The sequence below is a fragment of the Pararge aegeria genome, chromosome 17, assembly GCF_905163445.1.
Source record: "Pararge aegeria chromosome 17, ilParAegt1.1, whole genome shotgun sequence".
Lineage (NCBI taxonomy): Eukaryota > Metazoa > Arthropoda > Insecta > Lepidoptera > Nymphalidae > Pararge > Pararge aegeria.
In genome coordinates this window covers 12,820,259-12,837,922 of record NC_053196.1, presented here as the reverse complement: position 1 = coordinate 12,837,922, position 17,664 = coordinate 12,820,259, and the positions used below count along the sequence as shown (strand labels likewise).

General features: G+C 37.0%; 1 protein-coding gene across 1 annotated transcript in view; it reads left to right on the top strand.

The window, feature by feature from the left end:
- Positions 1–5,327: 5,327 nt before the first annotated feature.
- LOC120630882 overlaps positions 5,328–17,664 on the top strand; it is a 44,651-nt gene continuing 32,314 nt past the window's right edge. Inside the window, 14 exon segments of the mRNA XM_039900200.1 lie at positions 5,328–5,443; positions 5,525–5,606; positions 6,210–6,297; positions 6,532–6,631; positions 6,781–6,862; positions 7,398–7,494; positions 8,128–8,338; positions 9,775–9,856; positions 9,937–10,027; positions 11,459–11,564; positions 13,179–13,272; positions 13,499–13,595; positions 14,496–14,831; positions 16,005–16,805. Of these exon segments, the coding sequence (XP_039756134.1) occupies positions 5,422–5,443; positions 5,525–5,606; positions 6,210–6,297; positions 6,532–6,631; positions 6,781–6,862; positions 7,398–7,494; positions 8,128–8,338; positions 9,775–9,856; positions 9,937–10,027; positions 11,459–11,564; positions 13,179–13,272; positions 13,499–13,595; positions 14,496–14,831; positions 16,005–16,805 (2,289 nt within the window). The 5' untranslated portion in view covers positions 5,328–5,421.

The following is a 17,664-nucleotide window of genomic DNA, read 5'->3' as shown; positions in this document are numbered from 1 at the left end:
GAACGTCATAGAGGGGATAGGTAAGTTTGGGACAGTTAAAAATAATATGAGTTATAGTGCCCTCATCCAAGCCACACTCACAGATGGAGTTGTCCCTTATCCGGAGTTTGGCCAGATGTACAGGTGTGCTAGCATGACCAAGACGCAATCGGGAAATTGTGGATGAAGTCCAGCGATTTGTACTCCGAGAGTGACAAAACCAGGGTTGTCTTGGTATGTTTTGTTGGATGGTAGCGTAAAACTTACCCTTAACCAATTTGGAATCATGCCAAAAAATTTTCCAGGCTGTTTCCATATATGTTTTGGCAAGAGTACATAGGTCCTGTGATGAATTTTTAAAATGATCTAGAGAACCTGACTCAACAGCTGTTTTGGCACATGAGTCAGCAGTCTCGTTTCCTGGAATACCTGAGTGGCTTGGAATCCAAACCAGTAAGATGAATAGTCCTTTTTGATTGCAAGAGAGCAGAGCCTTCCGGATTTTTAAGATAATGGGAAATCGTGATTTGCTGCGAAAGGGGTTTTCTTTAATAGACATTAAACAGCTTAAAGAGTCAGTCAGAATAACCGTCTGTTGTACGTTATGGGACAGTGCAAACAGGATTGCTTCCAAAAGAGCAATGGCCTCTCCGGTAAACACAGAAGACTCGGGAGGGCATCTAAATTTTAAAACAATTCTGTAAACAGGAACCCAACATGCAGCACCAACACAACCTTCTGGAGACAGCTTTGAAGCATCAGTATATATAATAAGATGATTTGACCAATTTTGACTAATATGCTTTTGTAGTTTGATATTGGTATCTGGGGATCCTTTACTCAGACCTAGATCTGTGATGATGGAAGGGTTGTATATTAATGCTTTAAATGGGGTTGAATATAGTGGGTTGATTGTGAAAGATGTCAGGGGATTAGGAAGGCTGGTATACTTTAGGAAACTATCTAGCAAGTAGGAAGACGAGTTACGGGAGCAAGGTGCGTGTGATAGTTGGCTTAGTCGGTGCCAAAGAGGATGGGATGACAGCTGTAACATCTTGCTGATAAAGCGGTCACATAGATATTGTCGACGGATGGATAGAGGAGGGTCAACGCATTCTACCTGCAAAGCATTAGTGGGGGAGGATTTCATTGCACCTAGAATAATTCTAAGGCATCTATACTGAATTTTGTTTAACTTTTCAGCAGCTGATTTATTAAAAGGCTCTAAAACAAACATACAGTAATCCATGTGGCTACGTACTAAGGCATTATATAATAATTTTATAGTATAGGGGTGAGCACCCCACCAAACTCCCGCTATTGCTCGTAGTACATTGATGCCTTTTTCACATTTTTTGATAATGTGTTCAGAATGAGCAATTCCATTCAGTCGTGTGTCTAAATAAACACCTAAAAATTTAGCTTTAACTGCAAGGTTGATTGCTTGACCTTCAAATGAGATGTTGAGGTTCGGGAGGTATCTCTTCCTTGTAAATACCACTGCCTGACATTTTCCCACTGATAGGGACAAGCCATGGTCAGACAGCCACTGGCCTAGATAATACAAAGCAGAATTGATACGACAGGATACTTCCTCTATACTGCCTGAACTGTGATAGAGGACAATATCATCAGCATATTGTAAAATGGTACAAAAACTAGAAACAGACAATTCGAGGTCGTGGGTATATATGCTATAGAGCAGAGGACTGAGAACAGAGCCTTGAGGGAGGCCTTTCCAGATTAATCTGGGGGGAAGAGAATTATTCTGATGCTTTACCAGAACATATCTGCAAAACAGCAGATTACATATGAAATGAACCATCCTCGAGGGAACACTCAGCTTAAGTAGTTTCTGCCTGAGCACCGGAAGTAGGACATTATCATATGCAGAAGCAATATCAAGAAAAGCACCCACAAGGTACTCTCCTTTTGTAAAGGCTAATCTAATATCTGTTGTTAATACACTGAGACTGTCTGTTGTACTCATACCCTTCCGAAACCCAAATTGGGAGGAGGGGAGAATATTTCTACTTTCCATTAACCATTCCAGTCGGTTTTTAAGGAGATGTTCTGTAACTTTAGCTAAAGTAGATGACAAAGCTATGGGTCTATATGAATTTGAATTAAGGGGATTTTTATAAGGTTTAAGGATAGGAATAACAATTTGAGATTTCCAGGAGTTTGGGATAGAACAAGTTTCCAAACATTTATTGATTATTTTAAGGTAATAAATTTTAGCTTTGTCATTTAAGTTAGCCAGGAAAGAATATGGAACGCCATCTTCCCCTGGAGCTGTATCTTTTAGACCATTGAGAGCAATTTGAAGCTCAGAAAAGGAAAAGGGGGCATCCATTTCATCCGTAGCTGGAGCTGGCGTAGTAGTTAGAAATGAGTCCACATAGGGAACATAAGGTGGAGCTAATTTGTCTGCAAAGTTGTTAAGCCAGTCAGAAGGATTATTTGAGGAAGGATCAACGTGGCTCAGGGAGCGACGGAATCTCCTCATATTTTCCCACACAATGGTGGAGGGTGAACGAGGGCTAAGCGATTCACAGAACTGCGTCCAACTTGCTCTTTTCTTTTTGAAGACTAATCTTTTAATTTTAGCATCTAGTTTTTGGTAACTATTAAAGTTATCCTGAGTCATGCAGGCTGAGTATAATTCTTCTGCAGCAGATCTTTTACCAAATAAATCGCTGCATTCATCATCCCACCAAGGAGAGGAAAGCAGCGGATTTTTCACAGGGTGTTTTTTTGGAATATGGGAATCGGCCGAAGATATAAGAGATTTTAAAAAGAGATCATAGCATACCAGAATGTTTCCATCACTTTCCAAATCGGGCAGAGTGTCTACAATGCAATCAACGGATAGGGCATAATCTTCCCAATTTGCTTTTTTAAGTTTATACTTTAAAAGGGGATCATAGTTAGGGGTAGGTAAGGATTTATTATTTAATGTAACAATTATAGGAAAATGATCACTGCCACAGGTTGACTGTAGCACGTTCCAAGTCAGGCGCGATGCTAGGTTAGCCGAACATAGGGTGAGATCAACCGCTGATTTAGGGTTCTGATTGGGGTATACCCTTCGAGTAGGAGAACCGTCATTGAGGATGCAAAGACTGACATCATCAAGTAAATCAATCAGCAATGGAGAAAACCCGTCACTAGCATGGCACCCCCACATCGTGTGGTGGGTGTTAAAATCACCCATGGCTATGATAGGGCTGGGAAGGGACGACAAGATTGCTTGTAATTCGGGAATAATAGAAGATGAGGGATGAGGAATATACAGAGATACAAAAGATATGTCTAGGGTACGGACAGCAACAGCATTGATCTGTTGACTGTGGGAAGGAAGAGCGATTTGGGTGTAGGGGAGGGAGTGCCGTAGAAATACAGCACTGCCTGCATACCCATCACTCCTGTCATCCCTCAAACAGGAGAAGCCCGGCACCCGTAATCGTGAACCAGGCCTCAACCATGTCTCCGAGATGGCAAGAATGGTGGGATTATGAAGGTTAATCAGAGAGATTAACTCATGTTTCTTGGGACGTAAACTTTTACAGTTCCACTGTAGCAGGGTTATTGGGCCCATTTTGGAGTAGTTTAAAAAGTTGGCTTAAGTTTTTGGCAACGTTGGGCGGTAAGGGAATTTCACTACATGGAGCGACAATACTAAGTAGAAATTCGGAGATAAACTCAAGCATTTTACCTTGGGAGGGAGGGTTCTCAACATTGTTGTTGAGAGCGCATCCATTAGGAAGGGATGAGGAGTAATCACCGACAATAGTCTGAACAGCTTTTTTATCGTAGCCCTTTGCTAGAGGAGCTCGGGGACGAGGAGAGCGGAAAACTGTTTGCCGGTAGGAGGTTTTGGTGGAAGTTACATTAGTAGGAGTAAACATTTCTTTTGTTATCTCAGCATAGGACCTGCGGACAGGAGGAAACTGAGATGATGCTTCAATGTAAGATTTATTATTCTGAGACATGACCATTTTAATAGATTGCTGCCTGGAGAATTCTGGGCAGTCTTTATCAGTAGCAAAATGACTACCAGAGCAGTGTAAACATGTAGATAATTCCTTGATGACCAAACATGAGTCACCTGTATGGGGCTGAGCACATCTGTAGCATCTGGGCTTAGATCTGCAGATTGTTTTAATGTGGCCAAAACGGCAGCAGTTCTGGCACTGTATTGTTGGAAGTTTATATGTTTCAACTGGCAGTGAGGTGTGGTATGAATATACCTTAGCAGGAAGCATTTGCCCCCTGAAGGTTAGGACAACAGATTGGGTAGGCACCCAAGTGATGACACCCTCTGTGACAGATTTTCTGTTCAGTCGCCTTGATTTCAGAACCTCACCACAGCCAGGCGGGAGCTCTAGCGAATCAACAAGCTCGTCCATCGACCAGTCCACGGGAACTCCTTTCACCAGCCCCATTCTGGTTATGTTGTATGTGGGAATTATAGCTCTATATTTGCATAACTTCAAAACTGGACTAACCAGAAAGTTGTTGGCAGCTTGGGCAGAAGTAAACTCTACAGTAATTTTGTTGCGGCCTATATTTTTGACGCCGTCGTGGATAATTGAACCAATTTTGTGTTTGTGCAAGAATTGACCGAAATTTATAGCCCGTAATGACGCTCCAGAGGATGGGTCCTCCACTTCCCGTGAGACTTGGACGATAAAAGGCCCATTATCCTCGTCAGAGTATGACTTGGCGCCTTCGGTGAAGGAAGGGTGTATGTAAAGGCTTTGAACGGATGGGTTTACCTGAGTAGGATCAGTTATAGTTTTTTTGGCCGCATATACGTTGGTATCCTCTCCTTGTCGTTTGCGAGACGAGGCTGATGCCCCCGGGTCGGGCGGCTCAGGAGGTGTATCTAGATCCATTTTACTGGAAACACTATAACTACAGACACATAATAAATATTTAACCAACACCAAATACGGTTAGATTTATACGAATATCACCAATGACAACTATTTCTGCTGCTGTGTAAATTCACATAAAACACCGAAATTACACCGGAATCTCACTAACACGTGTGCACAAATTGACAGGCCAAGTTACAGTTCAATATAAACAACACCAAATCCTTTTCAAGACGAGTTTACAATAAAATCAAAGAAAAATTTGAAAAAACCGCGTCCGCCATGTACGAAGTTTCCCGCCGAACCTCATTGATACATTTATTTAGATTGTTGTAACCTGTAAACCTGTCAAATAATCAACTGTCAACTTCACAGACTACTCAGGTGTCAACTTGGAATTTGTTGACAATTATTAGTGACTTATGTTTTTAATTTTTTCTACAAATTAATTAAATAAATTTTAATTAATTAATTAAGAAGATTTATTATACACTATGATTGGATTTATTTAGTGCAAATAAGCACATAATTTTTAGCGTAGTTAGAAGTGAAATAAAAAATGGAAGAAAAGAGTTTTATTTGTAAGATGCATATTGTGGCTATATTTGTGTTTTTGTAATAATTCTTGATATAATTATCGTTTGTTATATTCTTAATTGAAGGGACTGCAGATATAACGCAACGATTTTTTGAACTACGTTTTGAAAATGAGTGGCTCTTTAAACAGAAGAAGCAGCCTTGGATGTGAGTATAATTCTAAGTACTTATATTATATTTTCTTAAGTGTCTCATTATGATGCTCAAAAAAAATTAAAAGTTCATTATATTATTCTTTAAAGTAGTACGAGTATAAATAAATGAATTTTACAGATAATTATGTTCTCTTCAGCTTGTTTATTATCCCAATAATCTATTTCATTTTGTATTATATAAATATGAATTGACGACCAACTGGTGTAGTGGGCAGTGACGCTGCTTTCTGAGTTAAAGGCTGTCGGTTTGATTCCCACAGCTGGAAAATGTTTGTGTGATGAACATAAATATTGTTCAGTGTCTGGGTGTTTATCTGTTATAAGTATATGTATATTATTCATAAAATTATTCATCAGTTATCTTAGTACCCTAACACAAGTTATGCTTACTCTGGGACTAGACAGCGATGTGTGTATTGTCATAGTATTCTAGTATATAAATACTCCTATTTGAAACCCTTATTTTAAAATTCTCATAACTCTGAAAAGTTAAAGGTAAAGATGGTACTAGCAGGAACAAACACTGAAGTATTGTTATGGTAACACCACTTATCCGTTATACCTTAAAATAATGAACTTTCATTGGTATTTTCAGGGAATTCCGCAAGATTCTTCTTGAAGATGGATTTCCAAAGGAAATGACCATGAACCACATAAGAAAGAAATGGTCCTATACTTATGATGTAAGTATAGTTTTACCTGCAACTATGTCCAGAAATAAAAAATAAATACTACTTATTTTTTTTTAATTTTCTGTTGAAAAGCATCCCTTGTGATAATCCAAGGCAATATACAAAGGTGTGCTCATTTATATTACAGACTATTTTCTCAGAATACTCAATTATGCTGAAATAATCAAACACATATTGCAAACACATAATAAATACTTGGTGTGATAAAATATAATTTTTTTTCAGGCATACAGATTAGCTAAAAAAACTAAAAATAAAGATTGGAAATACTATAGAATGTTTGATAAACATTTTGGAAAAAAAGTTTTAGATAAATATGAATCATGTAAGTATTATTTTAGATTGCAAGTTTTTTTTATGTTATTATTTTAAAGTAGTAATAAAGTGCATCAATTTCAGAAATGGGATTACTCCTGTTTCTGTAAATGTGTTCAAACTATGTGCACTACTGAATTATGTAAATTTTGGTTTAAGGGAATGACGACTGGAGATTAAAATTAATAATATGCATATCTGAAGCGAAAGAAGTAAAACTCGACTTTCATAATATGTGGAGGTAATATAATATATTCCTAATTTTCAATATTACTGTACTTATTCTCTAATAGTTTTTTACTGGCTGCTTAATGAGAGAATTAATTAAAAATATTTTATTACTGCACATTACATAATGTATTTGAAAGTGACCTTACGTACGTATAGTACCTACGCTACGCGACGAGTACCTGTCACAATAAAGTGACAGGTGTCACTTGATTTTAATTTTGCATGTGATGTTGGGCTGTGTATGATTTCTTTCAATAAAAATTATGGCAGTGGTTTATTCAAAGACTAATGGCGTTTTGGTTACACAGATAAGTCTTAGAGACAGAGAATAATGTACCTAAGCTTATGAAGTAATAAGTAATATTTCGGTTTTCATTTGCACATTGTAGAATACAATTGAGAATGTTTAAATTTTTAAAAAAATGTACATAAAACTGGTTCGGAAAGAAATAAACGTGTCTGTTCAAGACAGCAAACGCTCCTGGTAACATTAAAATTAATAGATAATTTAAAATTTTAAGCTGTTTAAAGTTTTTTATTTTCAGGACTGTGGAACAAGCATTGAGATTTCAAGAATTACCGATAGACTGTTGTATTCAAGATCTGAAAGGACTGTGGCATCACATTAAAGTTACTTTTAATGTATGTACCAATATTAATGTTCTTAAATCATAGCATCAGATTCAGATTTAAATACAATAGTTTTCAACACTACTATATTTTTTTATCAATTTACAAGTTGTTGTTTGACGGCCTATTGGCGCAGTGGGCAGCGACCCTGCTTTCTAGTCCAGTCCAAGGCCGTGGATTCGATTCCCCCAACTGGAAAACGTTTGTGTGATGAATATGAATGTCTTTCAGTGTTGGGTGTTTATCTGTGTATTATAAGTGTTTACGTATATTATTCATAACAATATTAATCAGTCATCTTAATGCCCATACAACAAGCTATACTTTCCTTGGGGCTAGATGGCGTTGTGTGTATTGTCGTAGTATATTATTATATTAATTATAAGGAAATTTAGGATGTTATAATTTCTGAATTTTCTCTGGTCTGGTCTGGTGGGAGGCTTTGCCGTGGCTAGTGTTCCGGTGCGATGTCGTGTAGAAACCGATTAGGGGTATAACTACCATATTGCCTATCAGGTTAGCCCGCTACCATCTCAGACTGCATCATCACTTGCCACCAGATGAGATTGCAGTCAAGGGCTAACTTTTAGTGGAATTAAAAGAAAAAAGAAGGCCTAACTTGTAATGGAACTGAAAACATTTCAGAGAAAACATCGTCTTATACTTAAGAAGAGTTTGGATCCGGAAGACTGGCCGCTATACCCCACGGTGCTGGAATACTACCAGAAGTTCGAGCCGGAATACCTTGCCAGGTTGGAGAACATGCCTGCCGCAAGCCTGGCCAGTATCGAGCTGAGGAAGAAACACGTACCTAAAGGCACTTACAAACAGGACATAGAAGCTGAGGACTTTCAGTGTGAGCTCCATCTTTCTCATTCGCCTAAATTAACATCCGTGCCGTGCAGTATGTCTGTGTGTGTGTGTGCTTGTGTGTGTTTGTGTGTGTGTGTGTGTGTGTGTGTGTGTGTGTGTGTGTGTCTGTTAATCTTATAAATAAATAAATAGTTTTAAAAATTTAAATCAAGCTGTTTGCGGTTTAAGATATTTTATTGTTTTCATAAGAACAATATTCGCTTACATGATAACTTCAAAAAGATAAGTAGGTTTGCAAGTCAGAGAGAGTTTAACAAAAAAAAAACTTAATTCAATATGCCAAAATAATCATAGAACTTGTGCGTTCTTGTGACATCAAATAAATTCATCATGCCAAATCTTAATAAGTTTGACTCAAAAAATTGCGCTCAGGCTTAGATGAGTGGGTTTTAATATTCGGGGACCCCTTTCGCGCGGGGCCCGTAGCAATTTCTACTCTTGCTACTCTTGCTGATGTACCTTCACACGCGATACAATATTATTAGAGACGTGTCGACTAGTCGGCAGTGGCGTGCACTGGCTTTCTTATCCGGGCATGCATACAGTGGGAAGATTGCCAATAATGCCCCAAATACTCCTATACGAGTTATATCAATTTATCTCCTATACGAGTTATATCAATTTATCTCCTATACGTGTTATATTAGGGTAGGCAGTGCTTTTGTGAATTTAAGAAGTGCACGCCACTTCTAGTCGGTAAAACCGACTTTCCGGCCGCCATCGTTATGGCCACTAATTAGGCAAAGAGTGCTGAGCCGGGTAGGCTTATTACTTTGTATTTTAAAAGCCGGCAACGCATCGGTGGCTCCTCTGGTGTTGCAGATGTTTATCAGCGGCGGTGACCCACTTGCTCGTTTGCCCGCTATTAATATTTAAAAAAAAAAAACAAACAATAAAATGTATCTAGGGCCACGTGCTCGTTTGCCCGCTATTATAATTAAAAAAAAACAATAAAATGTATCTAAGGGGAATTGCATTAATTAAAAAACCTTGATTGTTTATTGATATTTTTTTAATTTTTTTTATCAATCTTACTGCGTGATGATATTTGTAACAATCGTCAAACCACTATTAAACGCCAAGAACGTTCTTTGTTATATACCTAAGTTTTTCCACAACATGTCAGTAGACATTGGTATTGCAGCTGTACTAATCCCTTCTTGCAGATTTATTGCCTTCGTATAGTTGAGGAATGATGTTCTCTGTCAAATACTTTCTGACCCTCATTATAAAGTAGAAAATGTTTTTAAATCCGCGAAACTGTTATTTTGGCTTGACAACTAGTCGACCTCTTTGCAACCGACTAATTTTGGACGACTAGCCGACGCTTAGATGCTATAATTTGTAAAGATGTGACAATTTCAGAAGTCGGATCTTTACAAATTTAAGCACCAAGTTCCATAATTTTTATCTTTTCAGGGTCCAAAGACATAACCGAATCTTTCATACAGATAAGACTGCAAAACGATTGGCTATTTAGAGACAGGAAATGGGCATGGAAGTAAGCTTTTGTTAAAATATATTTTTTAACTCTTATATTTGAAGAAAAGTATTTTTAAATGTAATTTTTTTTTGTAACAGTAATCTTCGGGCTATAATGATAGAGGAGTATGGTTTCCCCCAAACGCTGAGCTCGCGGGAGCTGTCTAGAAAATGGGCAGCTACTTACGGCGTACGTATTTGTTATTATATATAAAAAAATATACTATATATATACTACGACAATGCACACGTTGCCATCTAGTCCCAAAGTTATATGTACTAAGATAACTGATGAATAGTTTATATGAATAAAATACATAAATACTTATTAGTGTATAGATAAACACCCAGACACAGAAAAAATTCATGTTCATCACACAAATATTGTCCTGTAGTGGGAATCGAACCCACGGCCTTGGACTCAGAAAGCAGGGTCGCTGCCCACTGCGCCAATCGACCGTCAAATTCAATCACTTTTATTTTGAACCTATACTGCGTTTATGTTAAACTAATAAATGTAACTATTCCTGATTCCCGAATTGAACCAAAATATGCCCGCGATAATGAAATATAGTCGAGAATAACAAATTAATTTAAGTTTTTATACAAACAGCCGTTGCCCGCGAATTCGTCTGCGTTTTTTTTTTTGTTTTTAGAGCATTCTCGTAGGAACAGTTTATTTGGGAGATGTGTGGCATTCAGTTTAAGTGTGGTTCGAAATATAATTTAAATTTTTGTGTTGTCAAAAAAAATCGGGTTTAGTTTTTAAAAAGAACATTTTCATTTAGTATATCTCTAAAAGATCTGATTTTTAAACTAAATGTCCTACTGACATGCATTGAAAAGTATTTTACTGCTAAATATAAATACACTTGATGATAAAAATATTTATTTTAATAGTAATGCTACTATACTAATGTAACCCACTTTTGCTTGTACCTTATAATTGAAATAAAATTATAGAACACGAACGCTACTATTGTGACCTTACTATGATAGTACTATAATGTAATACATCATTTTTATGTATCATGAGAATTTTTTCAGCGCACGCCAAGAAATGAATTTTACAGGCAAAATTTTGCTATTTTGGTGTTTATATTTGTTGTTTTAATTTTTGTCATCTCTGTCATATAGGTAATTGGCCTGAATTAAAAGCATTTATTATTTACAATTTTCTTAAGGATCTCCATTTCTTTTTTTTTTGTTATAAATTAGAGCCTACGTTACTTTGTGGTAGTTTAGCTTTCTTTTGGTAAAGAAACTGTTACAATCGGTCCAGTACTTTCGGAGTCAAAGCACAGATCTTATAATTACCTTTTTATAATATTACTAGATGTGCCCTGCGGCTTCGCCCGCGTAATTTTGGGAAGCAGCGTACTGCTACATAGTCTACACCTATAGTCATATATGAGATTTTGAGATGTTTTCACAAATATTTTTTATCTTACGTAATTTTTTTTTCAATGTAAAGTATACTATGTTATTTCTAATACCTCCAAAAATATGTATTAAAAATTTCATGAAGATAGGTTCAGTCCTTTTCGCGTAAAAGCGGAACAAACAAACTTACATTCACATTTATAATATTAGTAGATCAATGAAGATTTCGATATTTTAGGATTACCAAAAAGCCAAGGCGACCAACAACAAGTCGTGGGTGTACTACAACCTACTGGAGTTGTATCTCGGAGAGGGGAGCTTGAGTCTCAATCCGATGGTGGGATGTGAGTACTATATTTATTTATTTATTTATTATTTACTAGCTGTTGCCCGCGACTTCGTCTGCGTTTGATTTTGTGTTTTGATGTGGCATTCAATTTAGTTGTAGTTCTAAAAAAAATAAAGTATTCGGTATCGCTAAGCCTTAAATAAGGGGTTTGCTGCTGTCCGCTGGGGAGTTTTGTGCTCTATCTCCAACCACATTCATCAGATCTACACAAAGTTTGGGCAAAATTAAACACATATTATAACCTCTATAGTACAAAAATAATTATTTAAATCGGTTATAATTTGTCGCAGTTATGGTGTAAAATCGTCAAACACTTTCATTCCCTCTCTCAAAAGAACCGAGCTTAATGTCGGGATAAAAAGTATCCTACATTATTTCTAACACTTCGAAGAATATGTGTACAAAGTTTCATGAGGATCGGTTAAGTAGTTTTTGCGTGAAAGCGAAACAAACAAACTTACATTGACATTTATAATATTAGTAGGGATAGGGATTATTTATGTACCATAAATTGTGATTGTGAACATAAGATACATGAAGCGTATAAAGGAAAGCTTATAGCTTACAGTGCAATATACTAGGTTACATAAAATTCATAATTCGTTTAAGGGAAATTGCATACAATTCTACAATAAACTACCAATTGTCATCTTGGAGATGTCTCTTAAAAAGTTCAAAGTTTGTATTAAACGTAAGCTTATAGAAAAGTCCTATTATAGTATAAAGGACTACGTAAACGATAAAAAAGCTTGGGTGTAAATTATTGCTCTAACCAGGTTGCTCTTCTAATAATTTAAAATGACATTGTGAGATGGATAACAAAAAAAAAAAAAAAAACACCCGGCTAAGTTTGTTGTGGGCTTCTTCTTAGACCAGGACGCGTTTGGAACCCTCGTAGCTTTAGTTTTAAGTTTACGAATGTGGTTATCGCCATCATCTCACTACCGTGTGGTTCTTATGTACGCATCAAAAGTGCCACCTGTGGGCCTACTTGAATAAAGATATTTTTGACTTTGACTTTGACTTTGACTTTGACTTATGCTACCCCAGGATGTTTCGAAGATGATTTGATTGTGGTATAGGTCAAATAAAGGTACAATATTATATACCACTATGCCTATTACACTATATTTCGCCCGCTCTTATGTAATACCTATATTGCAAAAGTTAATGTAAGGACAAACCCGTGATGTTTATGCAAAGCTATATCGAAAGCGAGTTTTTGAGCACCACCGAGAAAAAGTTTGTGAAGTGATTTCAATTATTTCAACACAACTAGTTAGGCGTTGACTGAAATTTCACCTGGTGGTAAGTGATGATGCAGTCTAAGATGATAGCGGGCTAATATGTTAGGGAGTATGGTCTAAATCGCTTAGCGGCACGTCTTTGTCGCCAGGGTGGTAACTAGCCACGGCCAAAGCCTCCCTCCAGATCAGAGAAAATTCAGAAATTATAAATTCCCACTCGCTCACCATAGCGTCAATTTTTATTTCAGTTTTGGCGGGATTGAGTACCATATATCCATTTAAAATTTTGTAGTTATAATATAAGTATCGCTATACAATTTTGCCAACAATTGTCACCACAGACAATCTCCTTTTTTTTACAGGGCAAGAGGAGTGGGTACAAAATTTGATAAGCGCGAGAACAGATTTGGAGCATTTGTTTAAGTTTTCCGAAAAAAATATACAACAGGCGTGGCGGTAATGCTTATTATATTACAGCACGCGTCACGAATGTTGAAGCGGCGCAATAATCGATTTTAAGGTACTTATTTGAGGTGCGGTGCGCTAGGCGATACAATTGCAGGCCAAGTGGACGCCATCTTTGTTCAAATTTCGTGGCGCGTCAGTACGCATTTATAAAAGCTTTTTAATGTTATTTTGTTGAATAAATTAAATTATTATTAAGATAAAATTTTCCTTTCAGTGAGGTAGAAAAAAGATTGCGCACAGTTGGTATTCCTGTAGACCACAGTTTGTTGGACATTGAAGATGTTTGGATACATTTACTGAGGACTTACAAGGTTAGTTTCTGATCTGCGGTCAGTTTATTTGCAATTTATTTTATTTTATTTATTTTTTATATATATAAATATGTACTATATAAACAAGGTTTACTATGACCCACGAATATTTGAAAAGATTAAGGTAAAAGTCCTATTGGGCCATGGTGTGGGTGAGTTTCTGACTCCTAACTAGTTATAACTGTATTTAGGATATCACATATTCTACTGCGGACTAGTGGCATGAACAGTATTCATACTATAAATACTGTAATGTAATTTGCTGGTAAAGTCACTGTTAAAACACATCACTTATTACTTAGAATTTTTTGACGGCTGATTGGCGCAGTGGGCAGCGACCGTGGTATCTGAGTCCAAGGCCGTGGGTTCGATTCCCACAACTGGAAAATATTTGTGTGATGAACTTGAATGTTTTTCAGTGTCTGGGTATGTATATGTATATTATAAGTATTTATATATATTCATCAGTCATCTTAGTACCCATAACACAAGCTAAGCTTACTTTGGGACTAGATAACGATGTGTGTATTGTCGTAGTATATTTATTATTTATAACTTAATATCAAAACATGATTAAATAGTAGGTCTATAAATTCAATAAACACAAAACTTAACAAACTAATATTAAAACAAGAAACTTTACATACTACTTGACATATTTTAATAAAAACTCACTCATACAATATACTCACTCATATAATTATAGTCTTTGTTACATATAAAAAGTACATACGACCAAATCAAAGCATTATTTTTCCATATTAGCTGCTTTTAGTGGCGTGCACTTTATATATGCACGAAAGCAATGCCTACCCTGAAATTTGTACAGAGGATATTAGATAGAGTAGCATTTGTCCATGCCTCGTAGCGTTTTAGTTTTACTATTGTTATAATCTACAGTGGAAGCGGAAATTCGCCGAGAAGGGAATATTGAACGAGCAATGGCCGTACTTCGAAGCGATGGCCAAATACATGGAGACACACGAGTTGCGCCAAATCAAGCAACAAAAGCACGAGGACTACGACGACGGAGCGGTCGACGATGATGTGGAGGACGATATGAAACTCTTCGACCTGAAACAGAGGCTGTCGCTCGTGAAGCCGAAGTTTGAGGTCATGGACGCGAACGTGTGCCGGTGTTGTTCCAGCGAGGACGCCTGCGTTGGCATTTACGATCAGAAGGACGAAAGCGGCGCCGATTTGATGCATAAGCTGAAGGCAGTTTGTGGTGTTGAGGTAAGTTATATAATATAAATATAAATAAATATACTACGACAATACACACATCGCCATCTAGCCCCAAAGTAAGCGTAGCTTGTGTTATGGGTACTAAGATGACATAAATAATTAGAATATACATATAAACACCCAGACACTGGCAAACATTCATGCTCATCACACAATAATTTTCCAGTTGTGGAAATCCGAACCCAAGGCCTTCGGCTCAGAAACAAGGTCGCTGCAAACTGCGCCATTCGGCCCTCAAACCGTTCTTTGACCTCCTTTGAAAAATAAGCGGAATTAATCCATAGTTCTATAGACTACATAAGTCAAAGTCAAAGTCAAATATTTCTTTATTCAAATAGGCACATAGATGGCACTTTTGATGCGTTATTATATACAAAATGTATACATAGCAGTGAGTAGTGATGGCGATAACTACAATCGTAAACTTAAAACTAAAGCTACGAGGGTTCCAATCTCGCCCTGGTCTAACAAGAAGCCCACAACAAACTTAGCCGGGTGTTCATATGTAAAAGACAAAGGTGACTGACTGAATGATCTATCAACGCACAGCTCTAACCGCTTGACGGATCGGGCTGAAATGTTATCCATCGGGCTGAAAATGTAGGCATCCGCTGAGATAAAGTCCATCATTTATCAAGTTAATTCCATGAAACTTTGATTTTAGGTTTTTGATTAAAAATAAAGAAATACGTGTTTCACAAATTTTAAAAATTCCAACTTCATTCCAAATATTTATATGAAAGTTTCTAATTTTTTAGGTATTATATTAGCAGCAAGACATTTTTTTAAACCATTGTAATTAAAATTTAACAAAATCAAAAATTTTACTTAACCTGAGCGAAGCCGCGGGCAAAAGATATATAAATGCGAAAAATGTTTTATTTTTTATGTTTGTTATCTATGTTCGGAAAAATCATTGCACCGATTGCTTGCAACCTGGATATGAAGTTAGGTTAGGTTACTTTTTAACTACACAGATCACTGCGTTTATGGGGCTGATTTAAAAAATAGACTTGTTTTAGTTGCTGTTGCTTAAATAATCAAATAAGCTGAAGATTAATTCAAATTTTCAGATAGACACTTCAATATTTTTTTTTTCAATTTTAATTGTGTGTTCTGTTCTCAACCATTCTTCTCACATCCCTGATATTATTGTTACAGGTTGATCCCTCCGATACACTGCCCTCACAAATTTGCCTTAACTGCCTTAAAGAATTAGAAAACGCGTACAAATTCAGACGGAAATGTCTAGAAACGGACAAAGTTTTCAGGGACCAAGCTAACAAAGTCAAAGAGGAGACAAACCAAAACTACCATCCAAACGATAGCAATGTCACAGATAACGGACAGGAATGTATAGAGTTCGAAATAGACACTCACTTCGACGACCAACCCGATGAAGTACTGACAACGGGTATACTAACTGAGTCGGTGAAAATCCAAAAGCCTACAATCAAAAGGGAAAGGAAAATTTCTAAAAAGAACAAAGTTCGCAAAGCTAGATACGATTATTGGAAGATTTGCGAGATATGCGGCAAAAACACCAGGAACCTTATCAGCCATTTGGAATCGCACTCCAGCGATAGGATATATTCCTGCGAAGTGTGCGGCAAGAAGTTCAAGTTCAAAAGCGGGTTGATCATCCACAAAGCCGCTCACGCAACCACCCCGAAGAAGACTTGCGAGGTTTGCGGGAAGAACTTCTATATAATGGCGCAGTATCGGAAGCATTTCGCCTTCCACGCGAACGAGAGGAAATTCGGATGCGAGACCTGCGGCAAAAGGTTCAATTCTATGGACATACTCAAAGTGCATACGAGATCTCATACGGACGAGCGGCCTTTCAGCTGTTCGGAATGCGGCAAAACGTTCCGAACGTCCGGCTGCGTTTCGAGACACAGGCGAATCGTTCATAGGAATATAAAAGTTAAAAAAGTCGAACAGAAATTATAGTATTTTGTTGTTCTAGTGTGTATTTGACCTCTTTATCGGCCCGAGTTATTTATTAAAGCACATTATCTCATATACGCAGTTCATCGTTGTTCACATTACATGCCTTTTATTTTTTATTTGTTTCGCTATGGGTTTTTGTTGGATTATCTACAAATTGGTTGATAGGTAATGATGTAAACTGGCCATACTGTAATCCCTACTTCCCTACTAATATTATAAATGTCAATGTAAGTTTGTTTGTTACGCTTTCACGCAAAAACTACTTAACCGATCCTCATGAAACTTGTGTTAGAAGTAATATAGAATACTTCTTATCCCGACATTAGTGTTTGACGATTTTACACCATAACTCCGACAAATTATAACCGATTTAAATAATTATTTTTGTACTATAGAGGTTATAATATGTGTTTAATTTTGTGCCCAAACTGTGGTAGGAGATAGAGGACAGAACTCCTCAGCGGACATCAGCAATCCCCTCATTTAAGGCTTAGCGATACTGAATACTTTAAAATGTTTAGATCTACGACTAAATTTAATGCCACATCAAATAACAAAATCAAACGCAGACGAAGTTGCGGGAGACAGCTAGTAAGTAATAATTGCCGGACCAGGCAGATTGCCCTCCTGATGGTAAGTGAAAACCCCTCGCCTTGAAAACGGAGCAACACTATTATGAAAATTAAGCTTACTTTGCTACACTCCGCGAAAAGCAGCAGAATCTGTACGGTGTAATTTATAATCTCATCAATCTTTATACTTCACACCAAACAGATCTTCGGCAATGTACCCTCTATGCAAGTTTCGTTCCGAAACCGGAGCATCCTCAGGAGATGTTGACTTTACAATCAACAATATAAAAAAACTA